Source organism: Entelurus aequoreus, linkage group LG04 (genome assembly GCF_033978785.1).
Source record: "Entelurus aequoreus isolate RoL-2023_Sb linkage group LG04, RoL_Eaeq_v1.1, whole genome shotgun sequence".
NCBI lineage: Eukaryota > Metazoa > Chordata > Actinopteri > Syngnathiformes > Syngnathidae > Entelurus > Entelurus aequoreus.
Window position 1 is genome coordinate 26,226,936 of NC_084734.1, and position 19,478 is coordinate 26,246,413.

At 38.6% G+C, this 19,478-nt stretch overlaps 1 protein-coding gene across 1 annotated transcript in view; it reads right to left on the reverse strand.

Moving 5' to 3' along the window:
• bach2b (BTB and CNC homology 1, basic leucine zipper transcription factor 2b) overlaps nt 1-19,478 on the reverse strand; it is a 162,170-nt gene that overhangs the window by 23,666 nt on the left and 119,026 nt on the right. The window contains exon 3 of the mRNA XM_062044458.1: nt 5,633-7,129. Within this exon, the coding sequence (XP_061900442.1) occupies nt 5,633-7,129 (1,497 nt within the window). The remainder of the gene's footprint in view (nt 1-5,632; nt 7,130-19,478) is intronic.

Here is a 19,478-nt window from a genome sequence, read left to right on the forward strand (position 1 = left end):
GACCGGAACTCTCTAATAACTAAAGTTCCTTGGGTGAATAATGTAAACTCACTACACCGGTATGTTTTAGCGCTTTTATGGCAAGTTTACTGACAGATATAAGTAAGAACTTTACACTACTTTATATTAGAAATGGCAACAGCAAAAGATGAATGCCCCATAACAAGAAGATAGAGAAAAAGAAGAAGCTTATCGACTACAGCATCGGCACAGACTACAAAGGCGGACGCGCGCCTATGCAGAACCCAAATACAGATCAGCAGGTACCAGAAGGCAAGAAAAGTTGTTTTGCATAATATTTCGAAACAAAACGCCAGATAATATGTCTTACTTTATACACACACACACACACACCATAATAATACTTGTATGTTGAAGCACAGTACAATCCATCAAGTGGTGCAGCTTTATAGCTTACCAAAGTCGTATTAAAACATTTTGATAGATTTTTGAGCACCGTGTATAATGTTCTATATTTTCAATGGAACATATAAAATGTTGGTGGTGTTTACTTGAGGCATATTGCAGTCTACACATATCTCTTATTTTTGACTGCCATCTACTGGTCACACTTATCATTTCACCATGTACCAAATAAAATAACTTTGAGGTCGGTAAGCAAAACCAAAATGATTCCGTACATTAGGCGTACCGGGTTATAAGGCGCACTGTCAAGTTTTGAGAAAATAAAAGGATTTTAAGTGAGCCTTGTAGTCCGAAAAATACGGTATTTGAAAATAACGATTTTTGATACAATTATTGAATTAGATCTCATGAGTTGATGTAGATATACAGACGTTCTATTCCATTTCACTTTGGAGGGAGGGAGTTGGAGTTCGCAGACATCCCAGAAAAGGACAAGGAGAAGGTGTGAACTTCACACTCAAACCCCCAACCTGGCTGGGGGCAGCTGCATTAAAGGCCTACTGAAACCCACTACTACCGACCACGCAGTCTAATAGTTTATATATCAATGATAAAATCTTAACATTGCAACACATGCCAATACGGCCGGGTTAGATTAGTAAAGTGCAATTTTAAATTTCCCGCGAAATATTCTGCTGAAAACGTCTCGGTATGATGACGTTTGCGCGTGACGTCACGGATTGTAGCGGACATATTTGGACACCATTGTGGCCAGCTATTAAGTGGGTGCCGCTATGTGCATGTCACGTACGTAACATTGGGGAAATATATGTGCTGTATGAACTTTACGGAGGTGAACGGTACTTTGGGCTGTAGGATTGAGTGTGTTGTGCGGGTGTTTGAGTTGTATTGGTGGGTTATATGACTTTATTTAACATCTATATGCTCCCACTAGGACAAATCATGCAAAATAATAACATTGACCATCATTGCTATGCCGATGACACCCAAATCTATGTAGCGCTATCACCAAATGACTATCGCCCCATAGATCTTCTGTGCCAGTGCATTGAGCAAGTCAAACACTGGATGTGCCAAAATTTCCTACAACTAAATGAAGATAAAACTGAGATAATTGTTTTTGGTGCTAAAAAAGAAAGGTTTAAAGTCGTCCAACACCTTCAATCACTGTCCCTGAAAACCTCAAATAAAGCCAGAAATCTTGGGGTTATTTTAGATTCTGATTTACATTTCGACAGTCACATCAAATCAGTAACAAAATCGGCCTACTATCACCTCAAAAATGTAAAAAGACTTAGAGGGCTCATGTCAGCTCAAGACTTTGAAAAACTTGTACATGCCTTTATTACCAGTAGGCTGGACTATTGTAATGGTCTCCTTGCAGGTCTTCCCAAAAAAACTGTCAGGCAGCTACAGCTTGTTCAGAACGCTGCTGCTAGAGTTCTAACAAAGACCAAAAAATGTGAGCACATTACACTAATTCTTAAATCCTTACATTGGCTCCCTGTACATCAGAGAATTGATTTCAAAATCCTCCTGCTCACATATAAATCACTACATGGTCTAGGGCCGAAGTATATTACTGATATGCTCCCACTATATAAGCCCTCTAGATCACTAAGATCTTCTGAGACCAATCTGTTAGCGGTTCCAAGAGTAAACTCAAATCAAGGGAGAGCATCATTCAGTCACTATGCAACAAATAGCTGGAATAAACTTCCTGAAGATGTCAGACTTTCCCCAACTCTGACTACTTTTAAAACTAGACTGAAGACTTTTATGTTCACCTTAGCTTTCAGCTAAATCTTTTAATCTTTTAACTTTTAACGTCTGCACTGTTTTTATTTTTATTGTCTGCATTTTAATTTTGCTTTTATTTTCTTTCATTTCACTTTGTTGTCTATGAAGCACTTTGAGTCTGCCTTGTGTATGAAAAGCGCTATACAAATAAAGTTGCCTTGCCTTATATGGACGGGAGGGGAGAGGTGTTTGTTATGCAGATTAATTTGTGGCATATTAAATATAAGCCTGGTTGTGTTGTGGCTAATAGAGTATGTCTTGTGTTTATTTACTGTCCCAGCTGAATATCAGGTCCCACCCGCCTCTCACAGCATATTCCCTATCTGAATCGCTTCCACTGCCCTCTAATCCTTCACTCTCACTTTCCTCATCCACGAATCTTTCCTCCTCGCTCAAATTAATGGGGTAATCGTCGCTTTCTCGGTCCGAATCGCTCTCGCTGCTGGTGGCCATGATTGTAAACAATGTGCAGATGTGAGGCGCTCCACAACCTGTGACGTCACGCTACTTCCGGTACAGGCAAGGCTTTTTTATCAGCGACCAAAAGTTGCGAACTTTATCACCGATGTTCTCTACTAAATCCTTTCAGCAAAAATATGGCAATATCGCAAAATGATCAAGTATGACACATAGAATGGACCTGCTATCCCCGTTTGAATAAGAACATTTCATTTCAGTAGGCCTTTAACAAATCATGTTCTGTAATGTCACACTACAGAATCCATGTTGTTTTACCATGTTATCTGCTGTTACCATATTCAAATGAATGTGTTAGGATATGGGGAAATAATCACAAAAGTACACTGAATCCACAATGATCATACTTGCCAACCCTCCCGAATTTTCCGGGAGACTCCCGAATTTCAGTGCCTCTCCCGAAAATCTCCCGGGACAACCATTCTCCCGATTTCCAGCCGGACTTAAGGCACGCCCCCTCCAGGTCCGTGCGGACCTGATTGAGGATAGCCTGTAGTCAGGTCTGCTTGGCCAACCAAAAAGTAACCACAGAACACTATACCGTATAGTGTTCTGTGGTTACTTTTTGGTTGGCCAACGGTTTACGTTGTATTGCGCACCCTGACGGCAAGTGTGGGAGTCTTTTTTTCTTTTCTAAACCTTTATTTATACATTTCAACATTTACAAAACAGTTGAAAATAATAATCAAAGTAAATACAAAAACAGTACAAAACAGTACAAAAACAGTACAAAGCATCGCCAGGGGGTTGTAAATTCAAAGTAACTAAAATAGAATACAAAATATATATATGTATATATATATAATAAACAAAGTGCAAAGCCATAGGCTCACTCAATTTCAGTAAATAACTTAAATCTGGAACACAACATCATCGTTTTCACAGCTTTTTGGTTGTTGGAGGTAGAAAGTGTTTTAATGTAAAGTTCTAAATATTTTTTAAAGGCACAAAAAACTGGCCGGGTATTGAGAAACTTACATTTATGAATATAAAACTTAGCCAATAGTATAATGAGGTTGAAAAGGTAAAATTCCTTTTCAAATTTTTTTTCATACAGTGTAAATCCAAATAGCACCTCTTTAATGCAAGTGTGGGAGTTGGTTCTGAAGTATGAAGTAAAGAGACGTAACTTTGTCACCTCGCCTGGTTATTGACTCCAACCCAGAATATTACACTGCCCATACCTACGCTCCTTTAAAGGCTGTGCTACTGGCTGCGAAGCATTGCACTTTCAAATACAACAATGAGTAGAGAAGAGTGTTATGTGAGTATATGTGTAAATAAATGAACACTGAAATTTATTATGTGTGTATATATATATATATATATATATATATATACATATTATAAAATACATATATATATATATATAGCTATAATTCACTGAAAGTCAAGTATTTATTTTATTTACTTATATATATATATATATATATATATATATATATATATATATATATATATATATATATATATATATATACATATATATATATATATATATATATATATATATATATATATATATATATATGTATATATATATATGTATATATATGTATATATATACATGTGTATATATATATATATATATATATATATATATGAGGAATTCTTACATTTCAGTGAATTCTAGCTATAAATATACTCCTCTCCCCTTAACCCGGCCCCGCCCACCACGACCCCGCCCACCTCAACCCCCTCAAAGCTTAAGTTAAAACACTGAAACGCCCTCAGGAAGAGGTGCTTTAAGACATGGCTAGATAGCTAGCGGCTAAAGTCCATCCGCAGTCGGTAGGGTTTTAGCTACTTCTAAATCACTAATCCTCGTCTCCATAGCGACAAATAAAGTACGTTTCTTACAAGTATCATCCTTGCAGGACGAGGAATAGCTAAACATGCTTCACTACACACCGTAGTTTACTGGCGTCACAATGTAAACAAACGCCATTGGTGGATCTACACCTAACATCCACTGTAATGATACCAAGTAAAGGAGCGTATCTAGTCGATACTACTATGATTACATCAATATATTTTAGCATCACAAAATCTTGTTTTGTTTTTTTAAAATGTATATCATGTTTATAAACTCAGGAAATATGTCCCTGGACACACGAGGACTTTGAATATGACCAATGTAACGACTTGGTATTGGATTGATACCCAAATCTGTGGTATCATCCAAAACTAATGTAAAGTATCAAACAACAGAAGAATAAGTGATTATTACATTTTAACAGAAGTGTAGATAGAACATGTTGAAAGAGAAAGTGAGCAGATATTAACAGTAAATGAACAAGTAGATTAATAATTATTTTTCTACCACTTGTCCTTAATAATTTTGACAAAATAATAGAATGGAAAATGACACAATATGTTACTGCATATGTCAGCCGCTAAATTAGGAGCCTTTGTTTGCTTAATTACTAATAAAAGACAAGTTGTCTTGTATGTTCACTATTTTATTTAGGGACAAACTTGCAATAAGAAACATATGTTTAATTTATCGTAAGAGTTTTTGTTAAAATAAAGCTGATAATGCAATTTTTTCGAAAAGTACCAAAAAGTATTGAAATACATTGGTATTGGGACAACACTAATAGGAAGTGTTAACAAGTGTGTGAAAGCTGCGTGGAGGGCTTATAACAATGTTAAATGCATAAAATATTCATATAAATCATAAAATAAACACTATAGTGGAACTGAACCTCACGGGGGGGGGGGTCCAGAATGTAAACCTCGGGGTAATTAGCATGACTCCACTGGCCACTGTTAGCGATGTTTAATGGTCTTTAGACTTCTGATGTCAGATCTTTAGACCACATTGAATTAAGAAGTATAACCTCATCAATGACTGGGTTATTGCCTTCAACCTGACATATTGGGGATCTATGCAAAGATCTCTATAGTGAATCAAATTACTTGTTGTGTAGTTGTGATGATGAGGACACTGAAGAGTTGCACTCACCTCTTGGCCATGTTCTTGTGCAGCGCAGGACTCGCTGTCTCCCTCTGAAAAAGAACCTGACTCGTCGCTTGAATTGGTGCCGTAGGACTGCTCACATTTGATCTTGGGCTGCACTTGGTTAAAAAGGGCGTCCCCTCCACTTTGCTCCTGTTGATCCACATTGACACACCGGGCCATGTTGGAGCAAGGGGAGGAAGAAAACTCAAATTGAGGCAAGCTGCAGGGAGAACCTCCGCTGCCATCCTCTGCATACGAGTATGAGGAACAGGAGCTGGATGTCCGGGTGCGAGTCTCGCAAGGTGGTGAGCGTGGGCACACTTTTATTGGAACTGGGCAGCTGGTGTTTGGCCGTGGGCGACACAATAGTTGGGGGTCGGTGGAGGTGGTACTGGGGCAAAAGGCCTGCGAGGTCGGGAGGGACTGGCTGGCTCCAGGCCACATTCCCTTTGGCATGTGCTCGGAGAGTTCCACCTCCAAAGAATTCCCACCAGGGTAGGAATGGGCTGGGGTTCCGACACGATTGCAGGCTCCTGAGGAAAATATGACACTTCGACGATCCAGCTCAACTTCCTGTTTGCAGATTTCATCACAGGAAGAGGACTTAAGGGACATTCTGGCGGGGAAACTGTCCTTCTCATTTGGGGATATTAAAGACAGACCCAGCTTCCCAGTAAAAACTCTACATTCTCCCTGAGTGTTAACTTTGTCCTGGGGGCAGCCGTTAAGGTTGGCAAAAAGCTGCTGTGATGTGTTGGGCAGATTGGGAAGGTCTACTCCTTTCTGGAAGAAGGCTTTGAGGCAGGAAGGGGACTTGGTTCTCTTGATTCTTTCCACAGACCTGGGATTATCCATCTCCATGGCTGACACATTGTCCTTTTCCCGGAAGTCCTGTTCATCCCCCGACAGGCACAATGAGATGGCCTCTTCGTCTGCCCGCTGTTCGACTTTGATTTGTGCCAAAGTCCGCCTGTCCTGACTGCTTACTTCCCCATCCATGCTGCTCTCTTTTATTGTGCTTGGAAAACCTGAGGTACCACTGTGTGAGGAGAAGTCGTTATTGTGCTTGTTGCAAGCCCACTGGTATTTCCTGTACTTGGGGCATCGCGGCAGGTCCGATCCTCTGTTTCGATCAAAGTCCAAACGGCCATCTGTGAAGCTACTAGGTATTGTCATTGCTAGACGATCATCGCCAGGAGGTTGAAATGAGGAGAGCCCGTCAGCACATTGTTGCATCCTCGGGGAGGAGGGTATTTCGGCCTCTGACTGCATGCTCTCATCCTCTAAATTGATGGCATCGGCAGCCACCTTGTGGCCTTGCAGCAAGCTGTCCTTTTCAATACGCAACTGAGCTTCAAGGAAACGAAAGCATGAGTCCTCTAGGTTGTGCATCCGCAGGAATTTGGCACAGCGAATGACCTCCTGAATGTTTTCTCTGCTGAGTAACAGTTTAGCCGTGTAGGCAAACTGCAACAATGGGGCGAAGCCTTCAGCAGTGACCTGAAAAAAAACCACAGGGAAATTGCCAGGATTACCATCACAACAGCCACTGGTTTGAGTCCTTTAAAAGTGGTGAGACAGACTGACGGCCCTAATGACCATGAACAAACTCTGTAAAATATCACGTTATATTGCACATCAGTAAAAAGTGGTCATTGAAAGCAGTACATCAGAACAGACAGACAATGCCCAACATATTTTCAAAAGAGCTGCTTCGAATTTCGGTAAACATTTAAATAATAAACATTCAGATCTGCACAATGAGTTTAAAGAGTGACGGGTAATAATGTAGCTGTTATACCTGTCATGCTGTTCGGCTCCGGTGCAAACAGTAGTAGAGGAGCGCAGGGGAAACTTTCCCTTCAATTCACTTTACCCCACAATGGGTCTGCTAAGACCCGCTTTCCGGTCAGAATTTGAGGCCGCCGATTTGTGACAATCTGGTTGCTTTATTATTAGTTTTGCAGGACACAACCGGACCCGTTCATCACTTTACTGCGCAGTGCAGGCGCTCCTCTCTCTCTGTACTTGCCCACTCACTCACTGACATCACTCAGCCCACACGTTGACATTCCCACAAACACACATACCGTACGCTCATAAGTTAACCAGCTCCCCTGTTTGTGCACATGAAGATACGTAGACGCCCAAACAGCTGCTTGGATTGATGCCAAATATTAGCGCAGTTAACACCCATCTAAGGTCAACTAGTGCAAGTAAAATGACTGAATTTGGTAACAAATTGCTACAATTTGTGTTTTATCTTTAACTAATGTGTGTTTTACCTGCTACATGTCTTGTCTGTGTACATTTAGTCATAGTTTTGTTTTTAGTACTTACTAATAACTGTATTTTTCTTAACGCACAGACCAAAAGTGGCAAACATAAATCATGAAGCATTTAATATAATGTTAATAAAGCTTTTTTATTATGATCCAATCTAATCCTTGATTATGGCAGACTATATGTAATATGGAAACAAGAAAAACACAATGTGTTCAATGCCCTTTTTTTTTATATCTTAACCTTTATACCAAAGACTATAAAAATGGGACCCATAACCTCCCTGCTTGGCACTCAGCAACAAGGGTTGGAGTTGGGGGTTAAATCACCAAAATGATTCCCGGGCGCCGCGCCGCTGCTGCCCACTGCTCCCCAAGGGGTTGGGTCAAATGCAGAGGACAAATTTCACCACATCTAGTGTGTGTGTGACAATCATTGGTACTTTAATCTTTAATCTTAATCTTCTAAAATTGTTCTTTGAGTGCAATAGGAAACATATGTTTATTGTATTGTAAGATTTTCTGTTAAACTAAAGCCAAAATTTACACTTTTCCATAGTTACCTTTATTTGGGAAAGTATCGAAAAGTATCGATATACAGTGGGGCAAAAAAGTATTTAGTCAGCCACCCATTGATTGTCAATGGGTGGCTGACTAAATACTTTTTTGCCCCACTGTACATTCTGGTACCGATACCGGTACCAAAGTATTGGTATCGGGACAACCCTAGTGCAGACACAGAAAAACACAGCAGCTTAACCACTAAGCCACAGTAGCTTGAATGAAAAGTAATGAACTCACAATAGAATAAGTGTGTTGTACAATTCAACAGAAGTCTATCTGGAACCCCGATACAGCAGAGAATAACCAGCTAAGGAAGTAGACTAATAAATCGGGAGAGAGAATGATATCAACACCATGTGATGATACTGTGAGCCATCGATATGAATCGGTAGATATGACACACCTCTTTGTGCTGCATGCTTCCGTCGTCTGGGCATTCCGTTGTTATAGTAGTCACAAAAAACCAAAACAACAAGGATGCCTGTTCACACATAGGCGGCTACATTAACTAGTTAACTCAAGTATCTAGTCTAATCCATTTATTGTATACACACACATATATATATATATATATATATATATATATATATATATATATATATATATATATATATATATATATATATATATATATATATATATATATTAGGGCTGCAACAACTAATCGATTATAAAAATAGTTGGCAATTAATTTAGTCATCGATTCGTTGGATCTATGCTATGCGCATGCGCAGAGGCAATTTTGATTTATTTAAAATTATATATATATTTTTATTTTTTTTATAAACCTTTATTTATAAACTGCAACATGTACAAACAGCTGAGAAACAATAATCAAAATAAGTATGGTGCCAGTATGCTGTTTTTTTTCAATAAAATACTGGAAAGGATAGAAATGTAGTTTGTCTCTTTTATCCGATTATTCATCGATTAATTGAAGTAATAATCGACAGATTAATCGATTATCAAATTAATCGTTTGTTGCAGCCCAAATATATATATATATATATATATATATATATATATATATATATATATATATACCGTATTTTCGCACCATAAGCCGCCCCGTGTTGTAAGCCGCACCTTCAATGAATGGCATATTTCAAAACTTTGTTTACCTATTAGCTGCCCCGTGTTATTAGCCGCACCTACGCTACGCTAAAGGGAATGTCAAAAAAACGGTCAGATAGGTCAGTCAAACTTTAATAATATATTACAAACCAGCGTTCCAACAACTCTGTTCACTCCCAAAATGTAATGTGCAAATGTGCAATCACAAAAATAGTAAAACTCAAAATAGTGCAGAGCAATAGCAACATCAATAACTCAACGTTGCTCATACGTTAGTGTCACACAACACACAAAATAAACATTTAAAGCTCACTTTCTGAAGTTATTACTCATCTACAAATCCCTCGAATTATTCTTCTTCGGTGTGCTTCACTTGTTTTTTGACACCATCTGTGATGCGGACGCGCATGCAGTCGTAGATCAACAGGGACGGAGCTGCGTGAAAAAAGTCACCCGGTCTCTTAGCTCATTTTTTCTTCATCCATCCATCCCTTCGAGTTAGCTTTTATGATGACGCCGGCTGGAAAGTTCTCTTTTGGCAAGGTCTTCCTTTTGAATATCACCGTGGGTGGAAGTTTCTGGCCGTTAGCATGGCACGCTAGAACCACAGTGAAGGACGACTTCTCATTCCCTGTGGTGCGAATATTCACCGTACGTGCTCCCGTTGTATCCACAGTGCGGTTCACATGAATATCAAAAGTCAGTGGAACCTTGTACGCGTGTCTCTTAGTAGGAGACATTTTGTGGTCTTTACAGAAACACACAAATGAAATAAAACATAATATCCGTGCGCTTCTTCTTCTACGGGGGCGGGTGCTCACTTTGGCGGTTGCTTACAGTAGAAGAAGAAGCGCTTCCTCTTCTATTGGGGCGGTTGCTTACCGTAGAAGAAGAAGCGTTTCCTCTTCTACGGGGAAAAAAGATGGCGGCTGTTTACCGTAGTTGCGAGACCTAAACTTTATGAAAATAAATATTAATATTAATCCATATATAAGGCGCACTGGGTTATTAGCCGCACTGTCAGCTTTTGAGAAAAATTGTGGTTTTTAGGTGCGGCTTATGGTGCGGAAAATACGGTATATATATATATATATATATATATATATATATATATATATATATATATATATATATATATATATATATATACATTTTTTTTTTGCTGTACACGATCACATCCCAAAACTGGAATTGACGTTAATTACATGATTAATTAGTAAATATAATAATGACTTTATAATATATAATGACAATTAAAATAATATACAATATAATAATTTAAAAAGCATAAATTAACAACATCTAATTAAATCGGATGGCGCCCATGATATTGTACTCTCTAGTCTTTGTTTTTGGCATTGAACAAAGAGAGCACAGTCTACCGAGTCAAATTCCTTGTGTGTTAAACATACTTGGACAATAAAGCTGATTATGATTCTTATCGAATCATGAGGTGCCCAAAGATTCCCACACCTAGTAAATTGAATGTTATAATTCTATTGGCATATTTTACACCAATATGGAAATATTAATTAAATCAGAAATGAAAAAAAACTTACCGTATTTCCTTGAATAGCCGCAGGGGCGCTAATTAATTTAAAACCTCCTGTCACTCCGGCGTTTACCGGAAGCCTGCGGGATGGCCGTGCATGCGCAAATTATTTTAAAACCTCTTCTCACTCCGGCGTTTACCAAAAGGAATGCGATAAATTTAGGCGTGCGCTTTGAGTGTGATGTAAGCATACCATCATGAAAAGCACATTTAATAAAAAAAACATTATTATGGTCTTACCTGTACTTATAAATGGAGTCCATTTGCAGCTCCTTCTGACCAAAAGCATCGATAACTTGTTTATAGAAGTCTTCCTTATTTTCTTTCTTCAGTTTTAAAAGTCTCTCTGTCTCGATGGAGATATTCCTTTAATTTTTACCTCCTGCTTCGATTGAAAGTCCAGTTTAGAAAACTGTTTTATTTTAGATACCGGTATGTAATCCTCCATGTTAAAAGTTCAGGCGAGAGGGAAAAAAAAGAGACTATCTGTTGCTGCGTGTTGTCACTTCTTCTGCAGTACCGGAAGTCGCAAGAAGGATCACTAGCGCCCTCTACCACCAGGAGGCGGAAGTCATTTAATGACTCATACCGTATTTGACACACGCAGCTACGGTATATTAATGAAACATAGCTGCTTACTGTTCTTTTTAGCATACCGTACCGGTATTCAATAGCTTGGACCTTAAATCCTACTGAATAGCTCTTTATCTTTTTTCCTTTGTGCGATTGCAAACTACTGAAATCAGCTTCCTCCATTTTGAAAATGAGGACAGGTAAATCGTCACTCGTGACGTAACGAATTTGACCCGGCGGAAGTTCTAGACATATGCTAAATATTTTGCGAAACGAGTTTGACCCGGCGAAAATGATAGACATGCGATAATAAAATTAATATTTTGCGAAACGAATTTGATCCGGCGTTAATAATGAACCGGCGATAAGGCCAAGCATGTTAATTATTTTGAGAAACGAGTTTGACCCGGCAGTAATTCTAGACGTGCGAATACTATATTCCCTGCGCCAATTCAAGGAAATACGGTAATCATTTTTTACAGTTAATTACATTGTGTATAAACCCTGACAATTCTTAAAATAAATACCTGATAATTTTCACAAAATATGACTTCTTGGGTCATGTACTTCTGTCTACTTCTTAGAAATTAATCACATTTATTTGTAGTGTAAACAGTCACCTGGAAAAAACCTGATTTAAAATAAATCAGATTTGGGCCACTTTGGCCTGCAGTATAAACATAGTGTTAGACTTAGATTGGTCAGATCTAGTTTAGCGGCTGGTGCCAACATCCCAAATATTTATACTGCAACACCAGGAGGGTGTGCCTGGGCAAGGATGGTTCTGCACTATCAAACTGAGAAAAATAACTGTTGAGATGCAAAGGAGCAATCCTACTGTCAATGCCAAGGACAGTCGTTGAAGGGTTATTTCCCCTCGTTAGCATTGAGGTATTGTGTGGCAGAGCGATCGCTGTGGATTGACCACTACCAGCTCAAAATAGTCTGAATCACCCACGTTAGTATTCCATTTAGTTGTAAACAAATGGCACCAAGGAGCATTTGTGGCCAGAATGTTTTTAAGTCCTGTTATTTGTTGGAGACTAATTGCAGAGTATTTTAGGAATGCTTGAAAGGACAGTGTTGTTTGTGGCAAATATGTTCTTTTGCATGTGTTGCTGAAACCAGTGTTTCCCACACATTCATTTTTTTGTGGCGGCCCGCCATGAAAGAATTACGTCCGCCACAAATAAAATAAAAAATATAAAAATGTTTTATTTTTTTAATTTTTTGAGTTCCTGTCCAGCTTCTCAGGCAAATCATATAGTTGATGTAGATGCCCATATAGGCTGTTCAGATTTACTTTACAAAAGAGAAGTGTAAGATACTTCTCTTGTTGCCTTATTTGTATTTGACCACTACTGTTTTCTGTTTATTTGTTACTGACTGTGGCAGGACACCTCTGCCTCTGTTTCACTTTATGTTGCTGGTAAATAATATGGTTGTAGTAGTAGGCTAAAGTTAAATTATTTAGTATGCACTAATTAAAGGGGCAGAGCTTTAAGAGACATTTTAGCTTTTATATTTTATAAGATATATTTTTTGTAAGAACCACAATTAATAAATATATTTCAGTGAATAACTTATTGTTCAAATCTGTATATAAATATGTACATAAAGTGTTGTAATTATATTGTAAAATGGATGGATGGATGGATGGATGGATGGATGGACATTTAAAACAAAACTGTTATTATTAATTAGTAAGTATACATTTTTTGAGCCTTTTTAGAGAAAATCAGATCATTGTAGTAAATTATGCAAATTACTTGATGATGTCATGGTGGCCACGCCCATAGCCACGCCCCCACCGCCACAGGTATCTTGGCAGTTTATGGGAAACACTGGAAACTATATCATGATATATCCGTTTTTTATATTGATCGATATCGATAATTTTTGATACTTTTTATGAACTGCCCATAAATACAGTAAAACAATTTAAAAATTACCAACGGTGCTACTTATCCGTGGAGAAAGTGTCTGGTAGCCAGTGAGGATGAGCGTGACAATAAGATATTTTATTAATAAGGTAATAAATAATTGGTGGTAGATTTGAAGCTAGTTGCAGGTTTGAGACACTAAATGGCAGTAGTGTATAAGCCAGACCTGGGCATTCGCCGCATGCGGCCCTTTGTGCGTCCCTGTCCGGCCCGCGTGAGGCCAATTATAAATTACAAAATAAATTTTAAAAAGTATCTATGTCGAGTGTGCAATACAACGGTGCTGCTTTTGTTTTGAAAATCGTTATTCGTATTACTTCCGTGTGGACGTATGCGTGTGCGTGATTGTGAGTGAATGTGAACAGCTGCAATCACAAATTACAAAATAAAGTTGAAAAAACATCTATGTCGTGCGCGCAATACAACTGTGCTGCTTTTATTTTAAAAAGTATTATTTTTGGGCGTGTGTCCGTGTGTAACCTGCGAGTGAAGGTGCACAGCGACAAGTGATGCACGGTTTACACCCGAGACGCTAAAAAGAGAAAAGTTGATGAAGAATGGCGTGTTTCCAACAAGACATGGACTGCAAAGCAACGTTCCCTCTAAGGTGCGTGCCTGCGCAAATGCGCACTGCTCAAGCGTCCGCTGCGCGCAGCAAATATATGCCGCGCACCAAATCAAATCCCATCTAAATTATAAACAAAATAAACATATTCATTCTGTGTAATTTTGCAATGCAACTTTGAGTGACAGTGACAACAAGCGGCCCTAACGGTGTTCGTCAACACCGTTCAATTGAACACCGTTCAATTATTGTAACGTCTATCGAGATGCTTCGAGGACAGGAATTATATCGATCACTTTATTGAGCAAAACTGTTTATATTCAGACATAACCACACCAAAAACATGAGTAAAACAATTCTATCTCGAAAAACTAGTCATTTTCTGCTGTACAAACCAGGCCAAAACCAACTTGTCATCTGTCACCAACACGCATAGCACTAAACCACTGGTGCGTTTATGGCCACACAAAAAGTCGGACAACTCAAACACCACACAAAGTTACACTATAAGTCCTCAGTCATACGTGTGCTTATTTTACTGTCATTTATTATTAATGTTAATTTATTTATATTAGTCATTGAATGCTGTTACACACACTATGTTGAAGTATTACTATTATTATTAATTATTATTATTATTATTATTATCATTATTATTATTATTATTTATCTTACGGTATACATCAAAAATAATATTGAGCAAAATTTAATTGAAATATTGTCGATGTGGTCCTCCAGCAGTGCTCGGGTTGCTCATGCGGCCCCCGGTAAAAATTAATTGCCCACCCCTGATATAAGCTATTGAACACTACACAGAGCACTTTGGGAAGCATCTAATTAAACCCACACATTGGAAGTGTCAGGATGTTGCCGCACTGTCTGCATTAAAACCAACAAAACTAAAAGACAACTACCTGTTATTCAGCTGATATATCAAGATATCAGTTTCTCTTCTCACTCCATGCAGAGAATCCACAGCGAGACAGAAAGACGGTGCAACCACACTAGTTATGAGAGTAGCGTATGTGTGTGCTCCTTTAAGAATGGCAGTGTGTTTATCATTAACTAATGAAGCCTACTTGGATGAGAGGTGAAACATCTTCTATGACAAACCAATCAGTCCAGTTGCAATTAAAGCTGCATGATTATGGCAAAAACAATAATCACAATTATTTTGATAGACATTGTAATCACGATTAATTACACCATTATTCATTAATTTTAAAACATTATAATTTTTTGTGCCACCAAAACTCAACTTTAAATATCGTTTAAAAAAATGATTTACATTAGTAACGAATAAACCACAACAAGTAAAATAATAAAAAATAGTAATAACAATACTTTTAGATAACAATAGCAATATAAAAAAATCAATACAATTCAGTTTTTCCATTTTAACTGGTTTTATTTCTGTTTTTTACCTTTTACAACTATTTTACTACCGTAGAGAGTAGGGTTGTTTGGTATACCGGTACTAGTATAGTACCGCGATACTAATAAATCATATATATTAAAGTTAAAGTTAAAGTACCAATGATTGTCACACACACACTAGGTGTGGTGAAATGTGTCCTCTGCATTTGACCCATCCCCTTGTTCACCCCCTGGGAGGTGAGGGGAGCAGTGAGCAGCAGCGGTGCCGCGCCCAGGAATCCTTTTTGGTGATTTAGCCCCCAATTCCAACCCTTGATGCTGAGTGTCAAGCAGGGAGGTAATGGGTCCCATTTTTATAGTCTTTGGTATGACTCGGCCGGGGTTTGAACTCACAACTTACCGATCTCAGGGCGGACACTCTAACCACTAGGCCACTGAATGACGGATTTTTGTCGTCAGGTCGTGACATTTTTGGTTTTATGAGCAGATGAGCATGTTCGGCAGCGCACAATCACGGAGTACATACATTGTGTGTAGACAGAAAAGGGAGAACGGACGCATTTTGGCTTAAAAACTAAAGATAAAGGTGAAGTTATAACACTGAAACGCCCTCAGGAAGAGGTGCTTTAAGACATGGCTAGCTAGCTAGCGGCTAACGTCCAGCTGCAGTTGGCAGTGTTTTAGCTACTTCTAAATCACTAATCCTCGCCTCCATGGCGACAAATAAAGTGAGTTTCTTACAAGTATCGTCCTGCCGGGATGATACTTGATACATGCTTCTCTAGTTCACCGGCGTCACAATGTAAACAAATTCCATGGGTGGATCTACACCTGACATCCACTGTAATGATACCAAGTACAAGAGCGTATCTAGTCCATATGATTACATATATATTTTTTAGCATCACAAAATCTTTTTTAGTTTTTTTTTAATTTATATTATGTTTATAAACTCAGGAAATATGTCCCTGGACACATGAGAACTTCAATTATGACCAATGTATGATCCTGTAACTACTTGGTATCGGATCGATACCCAAATTTGTGGTATCATCTAAAACTAATGTAAAGCATCCAAACAACAGAAGAATAAGTGATTATTACATTTTAACAGAAGTGTAGATAGAACATGTTAAAAGAGAAAGTAAGCAGATCGGTAGGTTGTGAGTTCAAACCCCAGCCGAGTCATAACAAAGACTATAAAAATGGGACCCATTACCTCCCTGCTTGACACTCAGCATCAAGGGTTGGAATTGGGGGTTAAATCACCAAAAATGATTCCCGGGCGCGGCCACCGCTGCTGCCCACTGCTCCCCTCACCTCCCAGGGGGTGATCAAGGGTGATGGGTCAAATGCAGAGAATAATTTCGCCACACCTAGTGTGTGTGTGACAATCATTGGTACTTTAACTTTAAATGAACAAGTAGATTAATAATTCATTTTCTACCACTTGTCCTTAATAATGTTGACAAAATATTAAAATGAGAAATGACACAATATGTTACTGCATACATCAGCAGTTTAATTAGGAGCCCCCCCACCTTAACCCCGCCCCCTCCAACCCCGCCCACCTCAACCTCCTTATGCTCTCTCAGGGAGAGCATGTCCCAAATTCCAAGCTGCTGTTTTGAGGCATGTTAAAAAAATAATGCACTCTGTGACTTCAATAATAAATATGGCAGTGCCATGTTGGCATTTTTTTCCATAACTTGAGTTGATTTATTTTGGAAAAGTCTTGTTACATTGTTTGATGCATCCAGCGGGGCATCATAACAAAATTAGGCATAATAATGTGTTAATTCCACGACTGTATATATCGGTATCGGTTGATATCGGAATCGGTAATTAAGAGTTGGACAATATCGGAATATCGGGTATCGGCAAAAAAGCCATTATCGGACATCTGTAGTAGTAACCATGATGAGATCCCAAACTTCTAGTAGACTTTGTCTTTTTTTCACTCATTCGCTCCTCATTAGTTTCACCTTTACAAGCTTCGGAATTTGCATGGATTTTGCCCGGCCCATTAATCCATTTTTTTTTCGATTATTCTACTTTAATGATCGTGAGAAGCCATAATCAAAATTCAATTAATTGTCCAGCCCTAGATGTGATCGATTGAATGCCCTGAGAATTCTATTACAGACATTTTTTTAATTTAAATGTGACTAATTCTGAACCTATTCTGCAGTCTTCGTCAGGTCACTGTTGGTCTGTGCTCTAAGTTAGTAGCCCTGCCTGTGTGTATTATCTTGTGTCCTCAGTCAAGTATATGCAAAGCCTTAAGGTTTGTAAGACTCCCGGCTTATTCTTGTTGTGGCCATGTGGTGTGGGATGATGGAGCAAAGCCTTCCATTTAGGCTTAATACCTGTTAATAAGGTAAACTCCTGAGTCGTCAGAGTTTGAGGCAGCCCACTGCTACATGGGCGATGTTGAGTTAGAGGAGTCTCTTATGGTTACTATTGGATCGGCTTAGCGTTCCAATGTTTGTCCAACTGTTTGCTTTTTTCCCACATTTCCCTGTTAAGGTGCTTGCAGTTTGAACTGGTTAACATTCAGGTCACGACATGTAAAATGGATCATTGTTGGCGGTTTTGGGGCGTTTAATAAGCCGAGTAGATGACTCCATTAGCTACATTGTTAGCCACCTCTTGCTAGCGTTTTTTTGCGGTTTAGAATACACAAAGAAAAAAGAAAGACGTGTGTTCTTGTTTCACAAGGCGATTGTAAATTATAGGCACTACGGTTTTATGGTGTACCGCTACTAGTATGGTATTGTGGTACTAATAAATAAAAAACAGTTCTATACTCTGTTTGAAAAGTACCGGTTCCTGGGCATGACGTCATGTCGTGACATTGTTGGTTTTACGAGCAGAGGAACATGTTCGGCAGCGCACAATCACAGAGTACTTACAAGCAGACACAGTGTGTAGACAGAAAAAGGGAGAACGGACGCATTTTGGCTTAAAAACTAAAGATAAAGGTGAAGTTATAACACTGAAACGCCCTCAGGAAGAGGTGCTTTAAGACATGGCTAGCAGCGAACATTCATCCGCAGTCGGCAGTGTTTGAGCTACTTCTAAATCACTAATCCTCGCCTCCATGGCGACGAATAAAGTACGTTTCTTACAAGTATCATCCCTGCAAGACGAGGAATAGCTAAACATGCTTCACTACACACCGTAGGAGGATACAACAGCTCACCGGCGTCACCGCTAACAAAAGCTAGCAGGCCTGAATGTAAACAAATGCTACGGGCGGATCTACACCTGACATTTACTGTAATGATACCAAGTACGAGAGCGTATCTAGTTGATACTACTATGATTATCAATATTTTTTATCGTCACAAAATTTTTTTTGTTTAACATTTTTTTTTCTATTATATTCATAAAATCAGGAAATATGTCCCTGGACACATGAGAGCTTAAATTATGATCAATGTATGATCCTGTAACTCAGTGTTTTTCAACCTTTTTTGAGCCAAGGCACATTTTTTGCGTTGAAAAAATCCGGAGGCACACCACCAGCAGAAATAATAATTTAAAAAAAAACTCAGTTGACAGTAAAAAGTCGTTGTCGCAATTGTTGGATATGACTTTAAACCATAAGCAACCATGCATCACTATAGCTCTTGTCTCAAAGTAGGTGTACTGTCACGACCTGTCACATCACGCCGTGACTTATTGAGTTGTTTTCTGTTTTCCTGTGTGTAGTGTTTTAGTTCTTGTCTTGCGCTCCTATTTTGGTGGCTTTTTCTCTTTTTTTGGTATTTTGGTCTTCCTTTGAGCGATATTTCCCGCATCTACTTTGTTTTAGCAATCCAGAATATTTTAGTTGTTTTATCCTTCTTTGTGGGGACATTGTTAATTGTCATGTCATGTTCGGATGTACATTGTGGACGCCATCTTTGCGCCA